This window comes from Ascaphus truei, chromosome 1 (assembly GCF_040206685.1).
Source record: "Ascaphus truei isolate aAscTru1 chromosome 1, aAscTru1.hap1, whole genome shotgun sequence".
NCBI lineage: Eukaryota > Metazoa > Chordata > Amphibia > Anura > Ascaphidae > Ascaphus > Ascaphus truei.
In genome coordinates, this window is record NC_134483.1 from 86,992,125 (window position 1) to 87,017,924 (window position 25,800).

General features: G+C 44.7%; 1 protein-coding gene across 4 annotated transcripts in view; it reads right to left on the reverse strand.

The window, feature by feature from the left end:
- PDE8B (phosphodiesterase 8B) overlaps positions 1-25,800 on the reverse strand; it is a 323,957-nt gene that overhangs the window by 11,619 nt on the left and 286,538 nt on the right. For all 4 annotated transcript variants that reach the window (XM_075591122.1, XM_075591112.1, XM_075591105.1 and 1 more), the window contains exons 16-21: positions 23,879-24,014; positions 16,702-16,900; positions 7,810-8,027; positions 5,153-5,288; positions 3,405-3,572; positions 1,234-1,363 (exon numbers count right to left, since the gene is read on the reverse strand). In XM_075591122.1, coding sequence (XP_075447237.1) covers positions 1,234-1,363; positions 3,405-3,572; positions 5,153-5,288; positions 7,810-8,027; positions 16,702-16,900; positions 23,879-24,014 — 987 coding nt within the window. The remainder of the gene's footprint in view (positions 1-1,233; positions 1,364-3,404; positions 3,573-5,152; positions 5,289-7,809; positions 8,028-16,701; positions 16,901-23,878; positions 24,015-25,800) is intronic.

The following is a 25,800-nucleotide window of genomic DNA, read 5'->3' on the forward strand; positions in this document are numbered from 1 at the left end:
CTATTGACCGGGGGGTGCGGCCCCTCCCCCCCAGCTAGGCTGTTGGTCGCGTGCGCGATCAGGGAAGGCAGTTGGGGTGGTTAGTTTTTAAATAGAGCCAAGGAACAAGCAACTGTCACTTGTTCCTTGGCATTCAACGGTTTCCCACCCACCCATCCCTTTTGACTTGTTAAAAAAAAAAAAAAAATTTGTTTCCGTGTTAACATTCTTTATTTTGCAGATAAATAAGAGTATATATTCGAGACAAGGAAGAAAAGATTATGATGGAGGGGTCAGTGGACCAATTGCTTTGTCGCGGCGGCAGTTGGGGGGGGGTAGGTGCTTGTTCCCCAGAAGTGGCTCGGGGCTGGTTATCGGGGGGTTTGAAGCAAGGGGGCAGGTCACCGGGACGTACTTCCGGGTGCCCCCTTTGCGTTGCCCAGCCCTGAGCATTCTGGCGCGGACAGGTGGTACGCTATCCCCATTTGTGTTAATAAATAAGCCGCGGCCTTTTACCTCCATATATGTGTCCTCTTGTTATTTGTATGTCTTTATGTAGAGGGTTTTTATGAGAGGGGGGGGGAAGCTCGCGCCTCCTTGGTCATATGTTCACTCATAATGGGGCCCTGAAAAAAATGTTGCCCGAGGGCCTGCGCATGTCTAGATACGCCACTGTACACTATCCTCTGTATTACAATTCATTAAGATAAAGACTAAAACGGTGTTATTAAAACCAGTCTAAAGAATGGCTTCATGTTCCATGATGTAAGCTGAATGTAGATGTGACCCAAGTTCTTTGCCCAGAAGTTTCTCCAATGCAGCAAATCTGAGGTTTCTCTGATACAATACAATTAGTATTGTATCGAAGAGACAGAGCAATATTTATTAAACAGTGCTAAACCAAGAGGCCTTTCAGTAAACACATTCAAGTGTATAGACCATAACGTGCCTTACAGCTTAGTACCACTTGTAAATATGACCCTGAACCTTGAATGTCAACCTGAAACCTTTCCGCTTGTAACACTAGGTGACTTAGGAGCAGTCAATGTAATATATTGTATATTTTAGCAAACAATGCTATTACAGCAACATTACTTTAGATTCCTGGTGTATAAGGGACAGAAAATTCCCATACCAGGTATGACATGTAAAAGATAGTTTCCAATTTAATCAAGGTGATATAAAATATATTTGGCTCAAGTAACTACAGTATTTTAAACACAAAACATTTCAATGTTGCAGAAAAAGTCTTACCATCCCAGGCATCAAACATGTCCGTTATAAAATAGTCTATAAATGATATCTGAGACTTTGGTATGCTACAGGTGTTTCGGTCAAACACTGGCATCACAACTGGCAAACCTTGTATCTTCTCCTCGTCTGTCTACAAAACAAAGCAATAGAATGAGTTGACCTCACCTTATAAGAATGTTCAGTCACTGTGTACACAACATACACACATTCAGTCATTCTGTTACATGGACTGTCTAATTTGTGCATAAAATTACCTTTCAACCCCTTACAAAGCTTGGTGAATCTTTGCCAAACTGCAAGTTAATGCACTGTTCCAAAAAAAAACACGATACTCGGTAAAGAGAATAACGTTACAGTAACTAAATGTTATTCCTGTTAGAAGTTTAGTGTTCGTTTTACAGGCGTTATTCCTAATGCGATGCAAATGGGCTTATTAGTACCTAAATCTTATTCACCTGGTATTCACTAAGCAACACAGGGAAATAATTTCACAGTATTTAAGTCATATCTTAATGGATATTTAATTATCAATTTGTTAGCTGTAAAAGGAAATCCTGTTTTAGACGTTTCTGAGAGAAAGATGGGGGCTATTGTGCTACTGCAGATAGAAAGCAGAGGAGAGTGAGACAGAGAAGAGAGAAGAGAGTTTTGTTACAGGAGAGGTGGATATTTCTGAGGCAAGGCAAGGCAAGGCAAACTCTGCTAGGTCTTAGAGAAAAAGGGGAAATTGCCCATTTTCGTTTGAGTACAGCTACTCTTATGGCTCTACGTGGCTAACAAAGACCAGAACTGGAGCCAGTCATAACCAGGAGCAATGCCGTTCCTAGACATGAGAAAATCCTGTGCGCATAACATTATTTGCAATTGTTCCACTAATGTTCCACCGATTTCTGCTAGCGCTGAAAAGAAACAGTGAGAAGGAGTATATAAAGTCCCCCAGTTAGAGGACAGCTGGTGGTGTGCTACCATACAGCCCTGACAAAATAATCGCCATAGCTCCAGCAGCAATCACATGATGAGGAAGTGCCAGGGATTCATATTGAAAACGTTAAAGAGCAAGTGTTCACGCACAGATTAAAATTACTGTCCCTTGCATGGGACCAACAGTGCCGCCAACTGGGGGACAGTTGTCACATACCTGGGGGGTGAAAATATATCAATAATAATACAGGTAATATATAACAAAGAGGTTGGTACCCAGAAATTATGGGTACCAACCACTCTGTCTGGTAAAACGTTTGGAATTGTTTCACTTTTTGTATTGTTGTTGAATTGATATATTTTGATCTTTGCAAGTATAGTTTTGCAGCCAGAATGTTGGTTGCCAACTATCTCACATTTGGTGGGTCTGAGCAACATTTGTAGGGAATGTACTAACCTAACTTAACCTGGTTTGGACTGGACAATGTCCTGAATTTGAATGCAGCTTGCCTTGCAATGGTTATTACTGAACCTAGTCACAGGCTGGAATGGATTGGAGTTGAAGAGAAAGAGAAGGAAGGTCTCCCAGTCAGCTTTCTATAAAGTGATTTCAGATTTGTGTTTGCACCTGTGACCACTTTGCCAGCCCCCGTGGCACAGTTCCACTATTCCACAGTTTACAATATATAAAGTTTTCTTATGTGTTTGAATATTGGTAATATGTGCTGAACTATCTAAATATTGTAGGGCACTTAACCGGAATACTTTGAGTCTGCAGTGATTTCCCCCAATATTCATATAGCTGAAGCAAGCTGTAAAATCTGTATGAATCGTACAAGAAACTGCTGGGGAAATATTCCCCTGTCTGCCCCAGCATGGCCACACCCCCACCCCCCTGCACCTCCCATCGCTCCCTACAGACTGCAGATCACGGTTTTAAGTTGTGCACGCGCCGCCAGGACGCCAGGCGCAGCAGCCTCCACCGGGGACTTAGCCGTAGGTGGTGCAATTATAGTTTTATAGTTGCAAAGATGTTACTATATCTCAATCTCCTCATTCCAAACTGGTAAGTAACTCTACAAAAAGGGTACATTAGAGAATTTTACTGAGCTAAAATCCCTCATCATGTAACTACTATTACTATTAATCATTCAATGCAGTTATAAAGTAGCACTAAGTAGACAACACGCATAAATATTCATATTAATATGCTGTGACAACCTATTTCTTTTAAATAAACCGTAAAGTACCTGTGAAAAATACTCCTCGGAGATCCTTCCAGCCCATTCAATGCATAAATCCAAAGGGCGGCAGGGATTGGCTACATCTGCACATTTAATCATCATGCGTTTGATCAGAATGCGGTTTTCAGGCGAGTTCTTTACGTTGGTTGAACATTCACAGTCGCTGCCATCACTCTGCAACACAGACAGGAAGACAAGCATTGGCCATGGCTGCTATGTTTCAACATTTTTCAACTACAGCAGGGCCCTGGGCATACGGCGGGTTCCATTCTAAGGGCCCGCCGTATAGTGATTTTCAGCTATGCGCATGCGCAACCCGGCATTTCCCCTCCTTGTGCGCATGCGCAACCCGGCATTCCCCCCCTTGTGCGCGCGGGACCTACGTTCTGCACGCGCAAGCTATGTTCTGCGCATGCGCACCGACAGCAAGGCCTCGGAGGAGACATGGCGGCCCACTTCTCGGTGCCGCCGTATCAGTGGATCGCCGAGAAGCGGGGCCCTGCTGTAGATTGTTTTGGTATGATGTAGAATCACAATTCTATGCAAAATGGGAAAAACACTGTGTTGCTGACATGTATGCTGTGTCCTGTATCCATGTGTTGACACATTTTTGTTGCATCTGGCTTTGAATGACATGAGTCATGACATCCCTCTCAGAATTTGTGATGTGGAAAATCCGGACTCCAGAATGACACAGTGAATGGGTTTATTCATTAAACCGTGATAGTGGCAATAGGGGCACTATCACATCTACACTAAACTCTTTTTAAAGTTAATGGGAGTTACTGTGTCATGGTGCTCCGATTCGCACAATTATAGTATAATGATTAATTCCAAAAGTTGGATGTTTCTTCTCCGGCGACATCTGGCGGCTGGCGGCATCTCCCCCTGTATGGTCCTGACATTATGGCTCCGCAACATCAAATGGTGTCGCGTTGCCATGACAATGGGACGTTCCATGGCCCCACTTGGTGTCCCGTTGTCATGGCAACGCGACACCATTTGACGTTGCAGAGCCATAATGATAAGACTATAGCGGGGAAGATGCCGGGAGGAGAATGTAAGAGGCTATTACAGAGGCCTCGCGCTCTCCCCACCGGCAGTCAGTTTAGTTGTGAGGACCTCTGTAATCGCGGGGCTTGTGCAGTGGCACCGCCATTGCCGCCATCGCGCCAGCCCTAAACTCCAGGCTAATTAGAAGAAAATACTTACACAGTACTTACAACCAGGTACCATCTACAGCAGGGGAGCGGAAACTTTTTCCTCTGTGCCCCCTTGCCAGCTCCCCCCCCCCCCCCCCCCGCCTCATGCTCCCCCCATTACCTTGTGTCCGGCGTTTTCTGATGTCACAACGTCATGTGACGTCGCGGTGTTGTTGCCATGGTGCTGTGTCACCAGAAGCCGCCGGAGACAAGGTAAGTGACATACAGAGGCCTCGCACACTCCCCCGGCATTTAACTTAAATGCTTTGGGGAAGAGCGTGGAGCCTCTGTAAGCACCGTGTGTCCCCCCCCACAAAATGTGCGCATACCTGAACTACAGTACTGTATATTTGCAAAAGTTATGTGATCAGCCACATTATATAACAAATATGGGACATTTTCAATAGTGCGTTTGATGCCCTCCACATTAGATTTATCAATAATTGAATAGTGATAAATAAAACAAAAAGAAGATCTACAAATGTAATACAGTAACATGAGTTTCCACATTGATGGTGCAAAAATAAATATTTAAATCTGTCTGTGTCTTACATTTGAGTTGGTTTCCTCAGCTGCAATCGGTTTGTTGATACTGTTCACAAACTTGTTGACATGCTCAAAATGCTTGGTCATTTCTGTTGCTAAAACCATGTCAATTATGGCTTGACGAAGCGTTCGATATTGAGTCCTAATGAGAAAAGAACGTGATTGTTCTAAAAGGGCCATGCTTTCACAATGTGAGATGACTATACATGAGGTAGTTATTGACTACTACTATAGAAAGCCAACAGCAATTTCTACAAGGATACTGGTGCAAAATAAGTAACATTGCATTAGCAATTGGCACCCATTTTGGAACCATCCTTTTTGCATTTTGCTAGCTGCCTAAATAAGAGGTTCAGAAAAAAAAACAAGTCTGCAAAAGTAAAAGATTGAGATATAGAACATTATGCTTCATATCTGAAGACTAACTTCCACCTTCTTTAATGCGTGAGGCTTTGTGATAATTTATATGTCTCTCTGATCTTCAGATTCTACAATAGCATTTGTAGGATGTCTTGTGACCAGTGATGTCGCCATAGGGAGAACGAAGGGTATATATAGCCACCCAATATTCTAGAAGTAGATTCCTTAGAGTTCTGCAGAACCTCATTGTGAGTCCTGTAAATATGTTTAATAGATAAGTATGTTAAAAGTGTCCTGTCCCTGTGCATTTTTTTCTGTTAAGGAACGTGCCCTATTTATGAAGCACCTGTAGTAATGGATAATGATTGTTCTCATGCCGGGGACAGAAGAAGCATACGCTTAAGAGGAGTTCTCAGAGTAGTAGCTATGGAGCATAATTGGATCGGCCTAACCAAAAGATCCTTAGCAATCTCCCCAGCGTAGGAGAGCTACCACTGGAAGAAGCACTGAGTAACTTTATGATTTGCCACCAGTCTAACATGAAGTACTGTATGTCCTTGTATGGCGAGCCTTATCAACGGATATGAATAAAGCTCTTTTTGACCTGTGCTCCCCCTTTTTTCTCCTTTCTCTCCGTATTTTTAAGGATCCTGGATAGATCCTTTTGGAGTTTTTAGAGCCATAGGAAGAGACCGAGAAGAAGACGAGAACCTTATAGGATTCTTAAGGTTGTGTTGTTCTAATATAGAACAAATACATATTTTCCTTATTTATTGAAGTGTGGGGTAGCGCCCGGGTATTCCCTGTACCACTCTTTTTGTACTATAAAAGTTCCTTATTCTATCTGCATATCCATGCCCAGCCTGCACTAACCCAGCACCGTGAACAGATATGAGAGACTAAGCAATGCCATGTTTATAGTCCATGTGATGTAAACTCCTTTAGAGCCGGGCAAGGAGGGTTACATGTACAAGCACTAGGGGTTATTTATGCAATAGTTTTTGATGGGGGAATGATTGCATGCAAACGCCAAATTTGATTAATATTCCACTATCATTCTATGCATTATAATATCTGTGTGTAAAGTTGTCACTAGCAGTGGGCAAGTTCAGGTACGTAGAATCCGAGCCCCCAAGAACAACCGCATTTTTGAGGAATCCAGGTAAAGTCCAAGGTTCAAAGAAACTCCGTGGGAACAAGCATTTATGCACCGTTTACGCAATTTGTTCTCCACAGTGGAAAGGGGAGAGGGTCCAGATTTATGTGGGCTGATACACATCACATAATGTAATGTTCTGCTTATCTTGGAGCCACGTAAATAACATGAGTCACGCACAAGTCTACTGTCCACACTGCTAACACAGTCTCTTATGACATGGTGGCAGCGTACTGTAGGTATTTTGCTTCTTTACGGGGAGCTGTTGCTTGAAGTGGAACCTATTATTGACTGTTAAACTGCGCAGGGGACCAGGAACTTAAAACCATTTCTGCTAGTTGAGCTGCCAATGCGAATGCAATGCAATGTACAAAAAAAGAATTGGCAAGCACAACACGGATTTGCCCAAATATGGAATACAATTTGATGCGATAAAAATCTGGCGTTTTTGCCATATTCATAAAGAATTCTCTATGCATAAAGATTGCATGATTTGACATCCTATTTGCATGCACTTTTTGCCAATTTCTATAATATCACTAAAGAAATGACCATGTCAAAAATCATGTGTTCCCTGAGTCATGTGAATTTGGTCTTTTAAAGGAGGTGAGGTACCTGGGAAATATGCAGATACAAAATATGTAAAAAATAATTCAAATGATTTTTCTCTCTCAGGAATATCTTCCCCATTATCATCGTCTCACCACATGGAGTGTAGGGTGATCTGTTAGGAGCTAAGGAATATAAGCAAATTGGTCTCCCTCTCCTCTATTTTTTTTTTTTAATTTGTTCACCATAATTATTTTTTGCTTTTATACATCTGGCACATTCTTCTTACAGCTGTTACACCATAAATATCAGATAATTCAGTGTTTAGATGTGTTTGCACTATTATAAATTACAAACACCATTTACTTTAGTTAGTTTCCTTTAACATTTTCCCTAACATTACTAGTTTTCGCTGCAGTATTCTTGAGAATAGCGTGTTGGTATTAGGGTGCTCCTTGGAGATGAACCACAACCTACTGTGTATTATCACATTGCTGGGTCTTCAAAAAAAAAAAGCAGTCATTTTGTCTGTGCAATAAGTAATTATTTTATCCCATACAAGCACTGGAAAGATAATCAAGAATGTGATCATACTTACCGGTCCATATTCTTAAAAATGTTACACTTGTTGTCCTTTGCAGTGAGTTGAAATGCAAGTGCAGCATGGTGACTTTCCAATACTGCGGTGTCATTGTACAGTATTGCTAATTCACTGCCAGCATTGCACAGGAACGAGTTGGTGCGCCCAGGGTGATCTATATCATGTACTGTGGCAGCGATTAGAGCAGCTACTTTGTCTAACTGGTCGAGGCTTCCCTAAGGAGAGGAGCATCATTAGTCATTCATTTAGCAGAGTACAATACAAAGCAGATGGAACTGTGATCTTAACCTTTAAGCTGCCCTATAGAATTTTCCTGACCGTTAAAAAGGCTGGAACTGCACGAGCCCATAGGACATTCAGGAACCTTCATGTTGTTTTGCTCATTTTCTAAGGGGAACGATGAACTCGAAGTGGAGGACAGAAGACGCCTTCCAGCACTAGAAAGGGAAGTGAATTGGTTCTGAAGGTGTCTTATGTAATAGTACCGCTTAGTAAATGTGGGCCATAGTTCTAAAGGGCTTCACAAATAAGGGAAGATGTACTAAATTGCATTACAGACCATATATCATCTTCGTGTCCCATAGGACAATGTCATACAACCTTTATTTTTATTTAATTTAAGGTCTGAAAGACGGGAAATGGCTCCACAAAGTGTTCTTCAAAAGAAGTATTATGGATAAAACTCAGTATGGCTTTGTGCCTGATAATGAGCTCAGTAATGAAGTTTTATAAATAAGCCATATTTACTGAACAGTGATAGCTACACCGCCAGAGCCATAGGTCACCTTCCGGTGAGAAAGCTCTCATTAGGTGGTTTAGAGTTGGACAACCCTTTCAAACTGCAATCACAACCAAAATGAAAAAATCTCACTGCAGTGTTTAAGTCTTGAAATATGAGTGAAACTGAAGATCTGTGTAGATAAATTTCACATTTTACAATACGAAATAGTAAATACTAGATAATGGATGGATGGATGGACGGACATGTAAAGACGTTCTGCATCTATGTAGTTTTTTTTTAAATGTAAAGAATGTGTCCTCATTACTTCACATCACTGTTCAGCGTTCCTGCCTCTCATCTGTCTAATCTTCAATCTATCCTAAGCGCTGCTGAGGGAATCACTCTACTCTCTCCTGAATCAGTCCCAGCGTTTCTCTTCTGAAATCCCACTACTGGCTTCCTATCAAATATCATATTACACAAAAAATTCTACTCCACTCTGTTCTCTACTACTCCTCTCTGTTCATTTGGACGCTGTCAATTACTGGGTCAAATATACCCTATCACTCACGTGGAACCTCTGGTTCACGTAAATGCTGCCCAGTGCGGGAAGCCTCATCTGAATTACCCTTTGACTTTGGAGAATCACCCTTGCCCCCTGTAACGATGCTCGTCTCTGAATAGGAAGCGGACCCGCAGGGCTGAGGTAGGGTATAAGATCACTGACCAGAGCCAGGGGATAGAGTCCTGTTAGAGTAGTCGTGATCCAGGCAGAGGTCAAGGCAGGCAGCAAAGGTGCAAGTCCGGGTACAGGCTGGGGTCAAGGCAGGCGGCACAGGAGCAGTGGTCGGGGTAACAGGCTGAGGTCGGCAAAAGGGAATCCAAAAGAACAGGGAGGGCTCAGGAAAAGGGTAGGCTCAGGAATAAGAACACAAGAGGGCCAGGCACACAAGGAAATGCATACAATGCTCAGGGAGGGGCGTGGACTGCTATTTTAAGCCCTGGAACAGGTGCAGCCAATTCAGGAAGTTCAGGAAGAAGCTTGCCAGGAACCAAGATGGCCACAACAACCAAGTAAGGGCAATCTCCAGAAAAACCCTAGACCGGAACCTTTACACCCCCCCCGAAAGGAATAAGCGGCTTGGGGACAAATTGACTGAGTGCAAGGAAGTATTCTCCACCAGTGAAATGGATGTGGGTTGTAGCAAAAGCGGCAACACACCATTAGGCTGAGTGATTCCACCCCTTTCTGCGAAAGATCCAGATGTATAGCTCTGAGAGATGTGGACGATGTTAGGGACATCCTGAAAGAGATGGAGATCGCTGGCACGTGACTGAGTCCTGCAGTCCCTACGCATCACCCATAGTGGTGGTATGAAAGAAGAATGGTTCTGTGCGCTTGTGTGTGGACTATCGTACCCTGAACCGTCGCATAGTTCCTGACCAATATACACTACCCCGAATCGAGGAGATGCTCAGTGCCCTATTGGGCAGTCAGTGGTTCAGTGTACTGGATCTGCATTCGGGATACTATCAAGTTCCTATGAGCACAGACAATCAAGAGAAAACTGTATTGGTCTGCCCATTAGGATTCTACCAGTTCACCCGGGTGCCTCAAGGCATTTGTGGAGCCCCTGCCACATTTCAGCGGTTGATGGAGAAGACCTTCGGGGAAATGAACCCCAGAGAGTGTCTGGTCTACCTGGATGTAATTATTGTCTTCGGTCGGACATTAGAGGAACATGAGGACCACCTCCTGAAGGTCCTAGACCGATTGCAGAAGGAAGGCCTAAAGTTGTCCCTAGACAAGTGCAAATTCTTCTGGACCTCCGTCACCTACAGTATGTGGGTCATATTGCCTCGGCAGACGGAGTAGCAATGGACCCTACCAAGGTGGAATCAGTGGTGAACTGACCTCGGCCTGACAATGTGATGGAGCTTCGTTTTTTTATCGGATTCTGCAGCTACTATCTGAGATTTGTGGAAGGGTACTCCTGTATTGCCAAAGTTCTCAATAACTTATTGAAGCTCTGTCCTGAAGATCCTCGCCAGAAAGCCGCTAATCCAAGAACCCCATTCGGCAAGAAATGGACTTCTGCCTGTGAGGAGGCCTTCTTGGCCCTGAAGAAAAGGCTAACTGAAGTCCCCGTGTTGGCCTATGCCGACCCGGATCAACCATATGTGTTGCACGTAGATGCAAGTTTCGATGGACTGGGAGCGGTACTCGATCAAAAGTATCCTACGGGACTTTGTCCTGATGCCTATGTGAGTCGTAGTCTAACTTTGAGCAAGAAGAATTATCTGGTTCATAAACTGGAGTTTCTAGCCTTGAAGTGGGCTGTCGTAGACAAGTTACACGATTACCTATATGCGGTGCCCTTCGAGGTAAGGATGGACAACAATCTGCTTACTTATATCCTGAAATCTGTCAAATTGGATGCCACCGGCCACAGGTGGTTGGCCGCGCTGTCCAACTACAACTTCACCCTAAAGTACAAGCGGGGCCCCCTGAACATGGGAGCCGACGCTCTATCCAGAAGACACAGACTGACCCCAGTCCCTGACGACGGAGAGTGGGAAGAGATTCCCGGTCCCGGGATTCATGCTATGTGGTCCACAGGTGCCGTACTTGAGGGAACGATAGCTTTCTCTGAACTTCGAGTGGCTGATTCACTGGGATGTCAATCAGGCGCACTTCCCACTGTATACGGCCATTCTTGGGCCATGTCTGTCACTCAAGACACTATAATAAGGTGGAAAGAACTTGTCCATGCGCAGATGCGAGACCCGGTGGCTAGGGCCGTACGCCGGACTATCCAAAACCAGAATCCCTCGTTAGTGAAGCTTTCCTCCGCAGACACGGTCGCTATCCTCATGCGAGAATGGGATAAGTTTCAAATAGGCAATGGCCTAATTTATCGGGTGGTTCCTTATCACAACCACTCGGATAGAACACAGCTAGTTCTGCCAAGGACCTAAGGTCCCTGCATGATGACCATGGGTACTTGGGAGTGGATAAGAACTTCGGATTATTACAAGACCGGTTGTTCTGACCCAAGATGAGTTAAATCGGTGGAGCATCAATGGCCCACCTGAAGAGCTCTGGTCCTATGGACCCAGTATGTATGGACTTTCTATGTATTATGGGAACCAGATTCTAGGGGTATCAGGAATGTGCTCGCGATAACTGACCACTACACTCGATATGCCCAAGCCTTCCCCACCAAAGACCAAAAGGCCCTCACGGTGGCTAAGGTATTATGGGAGAAGTACTTAGTTACCTACGGGCTATCCAAACCGAATGCATTCATACCAAGGGCGTGACTTTGAGAGCAAACTGAAAGAGCTGCTGAAACTACTCAACACTGAGAAGTCCCGCATGACCCCTTCTCATCCTGAAGGAGATGCCCCACCGGAACGGTTCAATCGGACCTTGCTTGACATGCTATGTACCCTGCGGGACCCCGAGAAAACAGGAAGGAGTAAACATGTGGAATACTTGGTGCACGCTTACAACTGCACTAGGCATGAGTCCACAGGGTTTTCTCCATAATTTATGAGGATCGGCAGAGAAGCCAGGTTACCAGTGGATATTCGCCTGAGGGTGTCCACCGATGGGGTATCCAATACAACCCATTATCAGTATGTACAACTACTGAAAGACAATCTCCAGAGGACGTATCTGTTAGCAGAAGAAGCCACCGACAAACTGAATAGGAACAACAAAAGGCGGTATGATTGTAAAGTGCGCTATCGGGACGTTCAGCCTGGGGACAAGGTTCTCCTGCGAAATCTGGGAGTTCCCAGGAAACATAAGTTGGCTGACCATTGGAGAGATGCCCACTTTGAAGTGGAGTCACAGATGCCTGGCCTCCCTGTCTACCGTATCAAGAATTCGGAGGGTAGGGTAAAGGTACGGCATCGGAATAATTTGCAACCCATTCCGCAAGTGGGCGCTGATAATGAGATTGATCAGTCAGCCGTGATGCCACAATCGGTGCAGGAAGACCCCAGTGGGATCCAAGATTCCGCCGATGAAGAGAACCAAGGTTCAGTGGAGGAAGATTCTCCCATCACAGAGGAAGAGTTGGGAAATAGTCCTGTCAATCAGGAGTCATCCCCAGTTGCTTCAACCAGTCGGTCTCTTGACCCAAAAAGTCCTAGCTTCACCCCAAAAAGAGACAGTTCAGATTGACAATTACGCTCTATGAGAGGGACAGGGCCTCAAGCCACTGGTAGCCTCTCCGACCAAGAAGATGTGGAAGAAGATTCAGAAGCAATCATTCAAGAAGTCCGTCGGGGTCAGCAACTGAGACGCACTCCAATGAGGGTGGCTTATGATTCATTAGGGGCACCCCATTATGAATCCGAGCAGTTGTCAGTGCAAGCATGCATCCATAATGACGATACTCACGGAAGTATTCAATGTTGTGTAATTCCTGCTGTTATGTTAGGCTGTTGCATTTTTCATGATATAAAGTTATGTTATGTTGGTTTCTCATGCGGGGCATTGAGTTCTTCACCAGGGGGAGAGTGTAGCAGGGATCCCCCTTCTTACCTCCTTGGGGGGAGAACAGCTCCGCAGTAAGGAGAAGCAGCAGTATTGCATCGGCCATGTTATTGTTGGCATGGCCCTTCAGACTGTGTAATGCGTTGGCCATCTTGGGGTTGGCGCGGACAGTAGGAAGAGGTCTAGAGAGACAGGATTTCCTCCACGGTACAGAGGTGACTTTGGCAGAGTATCCGGAGCCAGGGAGGAGAAAGATAGTGTCTGGGGAGCCAGTTAAGCTCCCGGACTAGGCCCAAAGCCTGTCCCTAGGCCCCAGGAAGTGCCCCTCACAGTAGAGACGTGTGCAGGGCTGGACTTATGACTAGGTAGCTCCCGGTAGCTAGGGAGCCCAGCGGAGCAGATCAGAACGCAGAGGGAGGCTTCCACAGCGGCCTGTGTAACCAGCCAGCATCCTGATGTAAGGTTTGAGGGGCTTGTTGTCGGAGACTCCGTGCTGTGGGATCCTGTTTTTATTCTTGTCTTCACTTGGAAGTGTGGCCTGGTTGGACCTTAAACCAGGAAGGTATTGTGTACCAATGCAAGGGAGAGGTTAGCGCTGCCCTTATACACACGTTGGGAGGGGTCGCCTGCTGGATTACAGGTTACACTGGGTAACTGGTGCCCAAGCCCGCTTGGTATATGGCGATAGATGGGTTAATCAGGCCATTAATAAAGGCATTATACCTGGCTGATTAACCTAAATCGCATTGGGACTGAAGGGGTTCACTGTATGTGCACCACACTGATATGTTTTCCCCTACCCCATCTCTCTTTCCCCATTTTGCAGCCCATTCCCTAGCTGCAGCAATAGGAATATATACAAACTGTGGCCGTTGGTTTTGAGACACAAGAGGGAGCTGTGAGCGCTAAACCAAGCGCTGATTGAAGACACGTGGCTATGTATGGGTGGCCGCGTTGAAAGTATAGGGATCACTTTCTAAGCTCTCGACCTCGCAACTGCAAGGTTAATTGAGTAAGTGGTTTGCGGTCTAGCTGAAGTGGTTTCTATCAAAATATATCCACTACCATGTTAGCTTCATAACTTGAAAGAGGGAAAGTCAATTGACGTGGGAATTGGGTTAAACTGCAAACCCACATCATAGCCCGTTCAATTAAAGATAACTCGCGAATGGAATAAGCTAGCACTCTAATTTTTGGAGTGCCGTAAGGAATAAAGAAACCATACACTCACATATAAAATTTATAGTAGTGGCACAAGCAGAACATACGTTATTAATAAACTGTGTTATACTGTTAGTTTTAAATGTGAAGACAGGAAAACTTTTTCTGTAAGCCCGAGTAAAATCCTTTAGGGTGAATGAACTGAGGTTTTTTTTTCCGTACTTCAAAGAGCCCCTGCAGAGAGGGTGCCTCAATGTCTATGAGAAGTCCGGAGTTGAAAAGCCTCAGCAATCCTAGGTGTTAGGATGGCCGGGATATTGTGAGTGCCAGATACCGGTGTAAAGTATGCGTACTTCACACTTGGTGGCCAAACCCCAGACTCAGTGTCGCCAGGTAAGGGGCTGACCCTGGTATGCTAAGGAGCTCAGGTGTGAAGTTGGCAGATGCTCCGTGCAAACCGGGAGGCAGCCCCTGCCCTTTCTGCGAAGTACTGGCAAGTCGGGGATAGGTGGGTAAAATATTCCCACAGGCGGGATTGGGTGCAGATGTTAAGTAAAACCCTATAAAAATGCCTGCTGGCCAGTCCCAGTCAGATTTGACCAAGTTCCAGCGTCTGCGGTTCCGGAGTGTGAGGGGTTAATAATATCGTAACCAAGGATCATCCCCCCTCTTCCGGAATTCGTTAGAGCTAAGGGTTCCCGAACGAACCCTGTAAGGACTGAACAAACTTTTTCTTGTTGGCTTAGATATAGCGCTGACAAGTTGCGCCCTAAGCCAGGAACTGCTACATGGATCCTTTTGCGCACCCACTTGCATGCGTGCAGGGGTGCCCAGAGACTTTGTTTCATTCCAAGGACATTTCTTTTCGTTTTCCCATCCTAGTAAGTGTTTTATTGAGTGTATATTGTGAAGATTTGTGTGTCTGTCTGAAAAGAAATACATTACAATTTATTTTACCCATCTTGTGTGCTATGGGCAGAATCCCGGTATTAATGTGTAGATAAGACCTGGTCTACCGCGACATGGTACTATTGGAGCTAGCTACCCCTGGACGATATTACTGTTACCCGTTATTATTGTGCATTGTGTTGCGATGAGGCCTTCCGTGGGACCATAGTAAAGGAGTTATATTATACCTGGTTGTGAGTGTGTTATTGGGGTATACACTAAAGGTATACGAGTTCCTATTAGGAGCCATCCCACTACGCAGGATCTTCATAGGTGGAGGCACTGCACCATAGAGATATAGAGAACACACAATCACCCCAGGCTCCCTATGAGCGGAGGCCCATGCCTTCTGTACGCCTAACAGGTAGCACCAGTAATTATCGCTGTTTCTCATAGGTGTAGCCATGTCCCCCTCTTACCTCCAGGCTGCGGGTGGGGGACGGCTGGTGGGACACCTCTGGTGGGGGTTGTGAGAGCGAGTGGCTGGCTGCCGGCAGTATTCGGATACTCGTGGGAAAGACAGGGAGTGTGGGGCGCACAATGGTGGGCGACCGGGTCGCCGGAGCTCTGAGGTGGCACCTAATAGAGGGCATCGCTATCTTGTAGTCAGTTGCACATGCACATTGAAGCCTCGCGCATGCGCAGTGCGAAATAGTGCGGCGGCATTAGGAATAGGCTTAGTAAGGGAACTATAAATCCCAGCAGCCTCAGGGGCTGCTAGACGTGTTGCAGGAGGACCAGTAGGGCTCCTGGAAGCGCGGAGGAGAGAAGTAGATATTTTTGGCGCGCTGAGACACCACCCAGTTGGAGCCATGACCAAGAAGGGGAAGGTAGGCTCTGAGTGTCAGTGGGCCAGAGTAACCCCTTACATCCCAGATAGGTCCAATCAAAGTAAGCTTGTGGTTGCTTCAGGGAAGGCCCCTAGATAGGGACGCTTCCCCATGTTACTGCTTAGTGTCAGGGACACAGTGGATACGCTGTGCGGTGATTGCGGCCTGTGGTCTGGGACCAGACCACTACAGTGTTATTAGAGACTCTAAAAGGTTCACCCAATGCAGAGGTGGACGACGACGTCGCTGGATCAGTGGATCCTCGTTGCTAGTCGGCCACACAGAGTACTGGAGTACTCGGCAGGTACCTCGACTAAAGTGCACCAACCATTCACAGGCTAGCGCTACACCTCATACTTTGGTGGGATTGACATTGTGAGAAGGACACTAGGGCTCTGGTGGCCCTGCACCCCAAGTACGGTGGAGATACCCCAGGGCGTATATACATATATTATAGGCGTTGTGTTGTATCATCTGTAATGCATAACCTGTGTGTGATTATTGGGTACAGTGTCTTGGAAGGGGCTATCCCTCTGCATGCGGATCCCTTCCAGGTGGAGGCGCTATATGTGTGTAAGTGAATAGGTCACTCCAGGATCCCTTCAGCGGAGAATCAGGTTTCCTGTAAGCCATCCGGGTAAAGCACCACGGTAGCGTTCCTAGACACGGGAGAAAGGGGGCTACATAGGAATAGGGGAAAGGGTGTTACAGAAGTATACCTTAACACTCTCCTTTTGGAGGAAAAACGCAGTGGCGTGTAGAACATCAGTTGCGTGTGTAGAGTTATGGTAAGAGTTAGATGCATGATAGTTGGCTTCAATGATCTGCAACCAGGAGCGAAGAGTGGCTTCTGAACAATTCAAAAATTCACAGACTCCAAAACGGGCAAATACTTTTAAACCAAGAAAAACTAATGGCCTGCAAAATAAAAGAAAATGATATACATTATAAAATACATTATAGATTATTTCATGTGTGCTGCTTATTGCAAGGTATTGATAATGCGTCAGCTAGAATCACTGCACTTGGGTCCATTGATGTCACTGGAAGTCTCACCGCTTGGAAATTGGAGTAAATTTGGGGCACAAAATACATCACATTTATAAAAGTCAATGTGAGTTATTTTACATTGACAATCTGGTGCCATTTTAGACCAAATTGTGCAGCTCAGAGGCTTTGAAAATAGTTCCTACTGTCCCCCAACTAGTCTGTGCATCATAGCAGCTCCTTAAAGATAAAGGTCCATACTTAGCCTAAACTCATGGCTACTGTCCCCCACCGGCAGTCGCTCCTAACAACCATCGTGGCCAAGTACTACCATCTACTGCACTTACTCCCTCACCTGCTGCCTCTGTAAGTCTCCCAACATACCACTTAGATTGTAAACTCTTCGGGGCAGGGATTTCCTTTCCTGTTGTCTGATTTTGTTTACTGCACTTATTGTATTATAATTCCCTGAATTGTATCTTTTGTCAAGGGCGCTCTATAAAGTTATACATACATACATACATACATACATACATACATACATACATACATACATACATACATACTCAGTAGTGCTGTTCGATAAGACATATTCCCGCACCAGAAACCACTTTGCAGCTCATTGGAATAAAGGGCAAGAAGGTGTCTTATGCAATAGCACTGCTGAGTAAATATGGCCCAAAGTTAGCAATAAAATGCATATGAATCTTTCAAGTAAATAAGCCAGGTGCCTTATGGCTCAGCAATATGACTCAAACTTCTGGTGATTGGTAATGTTTTAAATCAGACAAATATAAACATTTGAAATCATATGCTGCAAAGGGCCATTCCAATGGAAAGTCAAATATATTAAAAAGTCAAACACACTTATCAGCCTTGTTACACAATGATATCCCAAGTTTCTATTGTCACAGTCTTGCACAATCCCCACTATAATATCAGTGGTTCTTGTATTCCTCAGGGCTCGTACTCAGTCCTAGCTTGTTCGGTAACAACCAATTTATATGCAAATGCTGTGCATTCACTGGCAGCGACAGATTTCAAGGTGGCCACAACATGCAAGTGCCTTCCCATCAGGCCCGATAGCGGGGCATCTGTATATGAGGGTGGACATTTGTGCCATCCCCAAATTGTGCCGCCGTAGGCCTGGGCCTAATGTGAAATCTGCCCATGTTCACTAGTATGCAAGTGCACTAGCTATTCATAAAACCTGGTGTGACCAGTGGCCCCTGGGGAGAGGTTTGAGAACCAATGAACTAGATTTGAATCTCTTTTTGGCATGAATTTCCCAACTCACTACATTTACTTTCCTGTCATGCAATGGGCAGACTGGCTGCTTATCTGCCCATTCTAGTCCTACTGAAGGCATCAGTACCAGCAATATTACTTACACACATGAACACACTTACTTGGAGACCCATATGCATTGTCACCTCCAGCATCACGTGCTGACCTCTTCACAAATATCCCCTCCAAAATACATACACACAATCGAAATAGCAGATGAATGCTCATTCACCCCTATAGACTTTTTGTTCTCTGTGTGTTGTGTCCCATCGTCCCACTTTTCTACTCTTTCTTATTATATGCCCCTACCAACTCCTACTTGCAGGTACCTGGCTCTTACTCCTCTTCATTTCTCCCTCCTTCACCACGGAGCTTCCACATGGAGGGGAGGAATCAGTCAGTCGTTGGCTATGTTGCCTCCTCACATTCCCACCCCCCCCCCCCTTTTTTTTATTAGCTCAGGACAGGGGGTGAAGGAAAAACGGAAGCTATTTTTTCTTTTCTAAAATAACTTTATTCGGAGTTACCGGCAGGAGGAACCTACCGACAGTTCTTCTGCTGCCACACTCCTGGGGTTTTTTCTGCGATTGTCTCCCAGGTCGGTTCACCTCCCTTTCTTGGCAATTTATCATTTTCTTGTTATTTTTATTAAAGTGTTCACAGCTATTTATAAGCATACTGGATAGTTAATCTAGACACAAAATTATCTGTTAAATGTGCTAAACAAAAGTCTTTCGGTTGACACAGGCAAGTATCAAAGTACTTTAAACAGTAAGGCAGAGAAATGTGACTGATAACAGAAAATAGTGATGCATCCAGTTGCAGAGCTTTAAACATCTAATAAAATGTTACACACACCCCCACCCCCAATACCCTACTCTTTAAAACACAATGATGTGTCCAATGCAAAAATAAGAAAAAAAATATTTTGATACTGTACATTTCCACTTACAGAACCAAGCTTAGTGCAGAGTAAATGAGTATATCAGTATTAGGGGATACATTTTTTATTTGGACTTACAATTGATATTATAAGACAAGCTTTCGAGAGTTCTCCTCTCTTCCCCAGGTCAGCAATATTGATTTACAAAGATTCCATGAGCTTAATAAAGATGTAAAAAAATGAAAACAAGATAGCCAGAGACGGAATAAACTGACAGCGCAATAAATGGATGGAAGGGACAGTGAGGCATAGGACTTCCATCAGCAGTGTGCAGGGGGTGGAAATGCAGAGGTGGAGAGGGGATTCATTTTAAAATTCACAAAGCGGCAGCGAGAAACATTACAAAAGGTAATAGTAGTGGGTTAAAACCCCCATATCAACATTAAGTCCTCTTGTTTTTGTGCCCGTGTATTATCATTTTGAGTTAGAATATTTTAAGCTCTTCAGTGCTTTTAAACATACCATTAAGCATTTAGATTTTATAGCATTTATGGAATGATCTGGCTGTGAGAAGTGGTGTCCCACTGGAGTGCAATATCTTCTTGCTTTATAGTGTGGTATTGTGTGTCAGTGTAGGGCCATGCTGGTTTGAGGTTTTTGGCTGATTTCAATAATGTAGCATCCTTGGTCACATTTGCTGCATTAAATCAGATATACCTCATTCCTGGATGTGCAATAGAATGTTCCTTTGATATTGAATGTTCTGTTTGAGACTGGATGTGGAATCTTGGGATATATGTTTGCAAAGTTTGCCACGCATGATGTTGCATGGTCTTGTGCCATTCTCAGCGTCCTTCAATTCGTTATGTAGTTTTCTATTGGCTAACTTCTGTCTGAGGTTTGCCGGTTGCTGGAATGCAAGTGTAGCCATGACTTTTTTTTGGCAACTAATTGGCCCTGCCTAACACGTAAGCCCTGGTACCAGTGCAGGCAGTGTTAGGATCAATCCGGGGTTTCCCCTACAGTAAGCAGCTCCCTTGAGTGACAAGGAGAGGTGGGCCTAGGGTCTGTGTTCTGCCCAATCATGGGCTCAGACCTGGGACCCTCCCCCAGGGTACTTAAGGGGCTGCACATGCAAATTTTGGAGTGTTCTCTCCTGTGAGAGAGAGTGATTGCTGGGAGTGTGGAATCGGGGCTCTGATCATATTCCATCCCCTCCCTTAGGGGAGTGGGACAGCTACCCCATATCCCACCAGGGGGTGAGGGAAGAGCAGAGGATAGGCTCTGGAGGCCTCAAGCCTCCTGGGTTAATTCCAGGGACCATCCGGAGCAAGGAACAGAGTTTAATCAGTTAAAGGCTGTATTCTGTGTGTGAAGAATAAAGCTGTTCCAGTTCATTTATATACCCTGCCTGAGAGTGCAATTAATCAGGGGGTGTAGCAGAAGAGAGTTCTCCTGCAGGGATTGCCTCCAGCACTCCTGGAGCCTGCAAGAGATGGAGGCAACGCACCAGTAAGAAAGAACCAGCCATCACCCCAAAAGCCTGTCCTGTCTTCTCCACTAACACCGGCGGAAACTCAGCGCTTCTGTGAGCCAGCAGGTAACCAGCACGTGACACCCTGTAATAGTGCATTCTCCCAGAGGGTGGGGTGGAAACCTGTTACACAAGGAAGGGAGGTTTGGGGAAAATGTATTTTAATGTTTCATCCTCTGCCAGCATGGGTTGCAGATCTTTGATGATTTTTCACTTTTCCTCTAGGGAAAAAATCGCGGTCTGCCGCGTGAAACGCGTAAGAGTGGATTTTTTTGCTGTAATGTGCCATTAATATAGTTTTGTACTGATTTTGAAGAGTCCCGGTCTGCATGTTTTTCCCCAAGGCAGCTGCACCGCCTCACACATCCATTTCTCTGCTTAGAACCTCGGTAGGAGCACGCCGTCAGTATCCAGCATCCCACGGTCAAACAGTGAGTCCTTTTCTTACATATCTATGGATTGAGAGTCTATGCTGCATTTAATTCCCAATATGCCTTTCACGATAGGGTATTGTGGTATGCAGTTTTATTGATGTTTTCATTCGTCACCTCATACCTCCTGCAAGAGGCTATTGAGTGACTGGCTTCCTGGTGTCCTGGACTTCTGACGTCCTCTTCAAACCTGCTACTGACCTCAATATGAAAACCTTAGTTGGATCGCTAGTGCCCTTAAAGACACAAAAAATGCCACCCTGTGAGTTTCCTTTTCACCGAGCTGCCCGCTAGCCCTTTCTCTATTAATGCTAGCACGCACCCACCTCAGATACCTCTAACCCAAGTTACCCTGCCAGAACCTGTTATTCCTGCCAAAATGCCGCATAAGTATCCCACATACCAGGTGCCACTAGGGTCCGCACCAAAGCCATCACTGGACCATCACCAACTCCAACAATTCCACCGGGCATCACAGGCCGACTGGATCCGACCTCTTGCATCAACCTCCTGAACTCTGCTAACTGCATTTGGGATATATTTTTAAAAGGTAGGTTCCAAACGGAACCTGAAAAGATCTTATATCTAGCACTCACTGTAGAAAGGGATAGATGGACCAAATATCTCTACAAGGGTGTCGTTAGACCAAAGGCTAGCCAGAAACTGACATATAATATATTATGTATGTCCACATAGGACTAAAAAGTAAAAAAATAATAACATTTTAATAATAATAAATTGATAAACAAGTGAACATATAATACACAGTGTAAGTAAAATTCCCCATATGAGGTATCAATGTTCCAAACTGACAAACGGGGTTCATTTGATAATAAGTAGTTTATTGCAGTTCATTCAAAAGTCTATAAGACTCTCTGCCAAGGAGTGTTCAAGCAGGCTTTTTTTTTTATACATTTCTGGTTCCTTTGTCTAAAATGTGTTACTAGGCAGATTATACTAACCACTCCTTAATGCTTAAACCAATCATCTTACAGCTCATTAAAACCTGGTTAGAACATCTCTGAATAGTTACCTGGTACACACGTTCACTAGGAATGTGGGCGTAAACTACAGTCACAGTCGTAAATCTACTTAGGAGCGAAACCCCATCTACACCACACACATTCCTTCACACAAAATGGATAACAGATTTTACAAAATGGAAACTGAACATTGCTTTCAATCCTTCTCCAGAAACCCCTCCAGTCCATTTCAGTAATATATCAACAGAATCTTCATTTCAGCAATATTATTTCGTCAGAGGCCAACGTCTAGGTGTGTATAATTGATGTAATATAGCATATACTTCTATACCATTTAATAAAGTCATCTGATAAGGTATGTATAATGGGAGGTACGTGATATAATATAAGATAACACACCTAAATATCTAATTGGTGCAGCAGCGCAGTAGGTAACCCGCAGGCTCAATAGTCATATATATAGTATACAAACATCAATTAATATAAATGAGTGTATATGTCAGCAACACCCGCAGGCACACTCTGCAGCAGCGCTAACACTTGCTGGCTTGTGTCCTGCCCCGCAGTCCCTGACTGCTGTTGCCCTTCCCCCTCCAGAGAGGGCAGCTCAGAAACCCCTAGGCCTCTCCCCCTCAGGGGAGTACCACCCGCGCCTCAAGGATGCCTAGGGACCTAGGCCCCTCTGCACCTCCTAGTGTCTTACTTAAGGGGGGCCTTGCTCTCACTGAAGCTGGAGGGGAAATAGAGGCCAAAGCCCTCCTCTTACCCCCAGCAGTCCACCTCCCAGTCTGCTCTGCCTCTGCCATGATCCTTGCTGCGGGACGAGCGTGCCTCCGCGGTCGCCGTACAGGCGGGTCCTGCATCTCCACTGTTCCCTTCGGAGGGCCTGGATCTCTGGCTGCACCGGCCAGATGCGACACTGGCCTCCGATCGGAGGACATCCAACCCGCTGCCTGTGTCGCGGTCGCCTGCGATCAGATCCACAAGCTGCTGCTGGAACCATCCATCTTCCTTTGAGCGATCCTCTGTCTGCAACCAATCCAGCAACTTCTGCTCCGACGCCATTGCTTCTGAACTTCTCAGCAGGGAGTGGACTGCCTGACCTGCATTTCAATCCCCTAGCCCCTGCCCCATATTACACCGTGAAACGGTTAGGGGGGGGTGTGTAGGTGGAGGGGGGAGCCTCGCCCCACAGGTCAGGTGCCCTGTTGCTAGGGGGCTCCTGGATGCTTGCATTCCAGTTTTCTTTGTTTAGTCACTTTGTATCACTGCATAGTAAATCTCTGCTTTCATTGTTGGTTCTGTATGACTATAAATTTTAAGGGTGAACACTGGTGTTTTGGAATTAGCTCTAAGAAAAGAACATGTTTTGATTTTGTAAAAAAATTATGAAAAAAATAAATAAAAAATAAGCAGGAGCTGTTTTTCAAAATCTGGGCAAACTTTAAAAAAAAAAAAAAATAAGTTTATAAATAAATTAGAAAAAAAAAATATTAAAAAAACAAATCAGAGGATGAGCCATTCAGGCTGAGGTTGTGCCTCATATTTCGCTTGAATTGACAATTCGGACATCCTGTTGGACTTCAAAGTTTGAACCCATGAACCTGACTATCTTTAATACCCATACATTAATAATATTGTATTTCAGACAAAGAATGTTTTCTGCACTTCACACTGTAACCTCCTCATACCATGCCCAGGGGTATACTGGAACTCTAAGTTGGCAAATTACTTTACTGCATTAAGCACTTGATTATACACACACACATACAGTAGCAGGCAGACGCTTACCTTTTATGCGTAACAGCTTCTAATTCGAATATATTAAATTCCCAGCTTTCTTCATTGTCAAGTAATTGTGCTATACGAGGTGGAACATCATTAATAGTTATTGGCACAGAAAGGTGACTATGGCTGTGATGCATGTCTGTAACACAAAATTGAATGATTTAAGTTTACTACAGTAGGGAATTTTTGCATCTGTTTACAGAACAACTTCTACATCTAATATTTGTGCTTCACTAGAGACTATTATTGTACATTGGTTTGTTCGAATTAAAAAGTAAGCCATATATTGCAGGCACTCTTGGCAATAAAATCGCTTCAGAAATATATGTACATTTATCATTATAGGCCACGTAAAGAAGATGGCAAACTATTGCTGCAGTACCTCTGATGTGCATAGGGATCTATGTAATAAGTGGTACTGTTCCATAAAACACCTTCCAGCGCTCCCTTACTGACACCATACTGCCCATTTAAGTAAATTGGGAGTAAGCCGTCTTCTGGCACCAGGAGGTGTCCTATGAAGTTGTACTGCTTATTAAACGTTGTCCTATGTACATCAGTAGAATCAATAGTTACTCATGTATTGTTATTAGGGTTGCCAGGTGTCCAATATTGAACCGGACTGTCCTGTATTTGGACACTCTGTCCAGTAAAACATTAGAGGTAATACTGAACATATATGTGTATACCGGTATTACCTCTCTGGATAAATAGTGACCTGACCAGCTTCGGGGGGGGGGGGGGGGGGGGCAGGATTTCCCGGAGCGGAGAGCACGGCTGTTGCTAGGGGGCTGGGCAGCTTCCTCTGTCCTAATTGGCTGCTGATGGATAATGCAGCCAATCAGGAGGCGTATCAGAAGCCTGGGGGTGGGGTCAAGGAGAGGAGGAAACGGCATGGAGCGGAGCGAGGGGTGCGTGTGTGCGCGTGTGTGTATCGCACCTTTCACCATTGCGTCCAGCATTTTTGGAGAAGCCACCTGGTAACCCTAATTGTGCTGGCAATTACATATGATGACATGTTTGAGGCTGTGCATCAAAGTCTTCCAGCTGCCAAATTGGGGCAAAAAGCAGCATAAGATTTATCAGAGAAAGATAGCAAAGAAAGGTGGGTAGCCGTGTTGGTCCTTTCTTGCATGCAGTGACAAAGCAGGGACAGGGAGTTGGTGATATGCTACCTATTATTGGACCAACAAGTAGCTATGTTACAAACTTTGGAAACTCTCAGGATCCTTGATACCTGATGCAGGACCATGAGAGGTTTGAAAGCTTGTAACCTTTCAACTACTTGTTGGTCCAATAAAAGGTAGCATATCACCAACTCCCTCTCCCTGCTTTGTTACAACATTAAAGAAATATAGAAACATTGCTTCCAATTGGGTTGTTATATTTATACCTGTAAGTAATGGTTATGTGCAGTAGTAAGATTGGTATTATTTATGACTCAGCGGCACTGCCTATTGACACACAACATACTTTCCAGCTTTTGAAAATATCCTTAAAAGCTTTGTTGCCAGAGTCCAGCAATATATTGCGGTATCTAAACTGCTTTATCAGCTTACAAGGAATTAGTAGAGACCTCCCTTCTCATATAATTATGTCTGTGAACCGAAGGAAACAAGTTTGCAGAGAGAGTGGAAACGACTATTTAAAGTCACATTTTACTTCGATATACAGTATACTCTGGCCATATTCAGTGCCAGAAATGCCTTCAGCACTGAAAAGATCACCTCAAAATGGCAGAGCCATGTTACAGGGCCCCTATCACAACAAAGGAGTTCATGTCCACTCTACCAATATTAAGTGAATAAACACAAAATACATCCGTTATATGTCTTTCAGTCCTCTATCCTGGGGCCTCATGTACAGTAGCTGATACTGTGTGCAGATAAAAGACAGAGGAATACAGAAGTCCAGAATAACTAGAC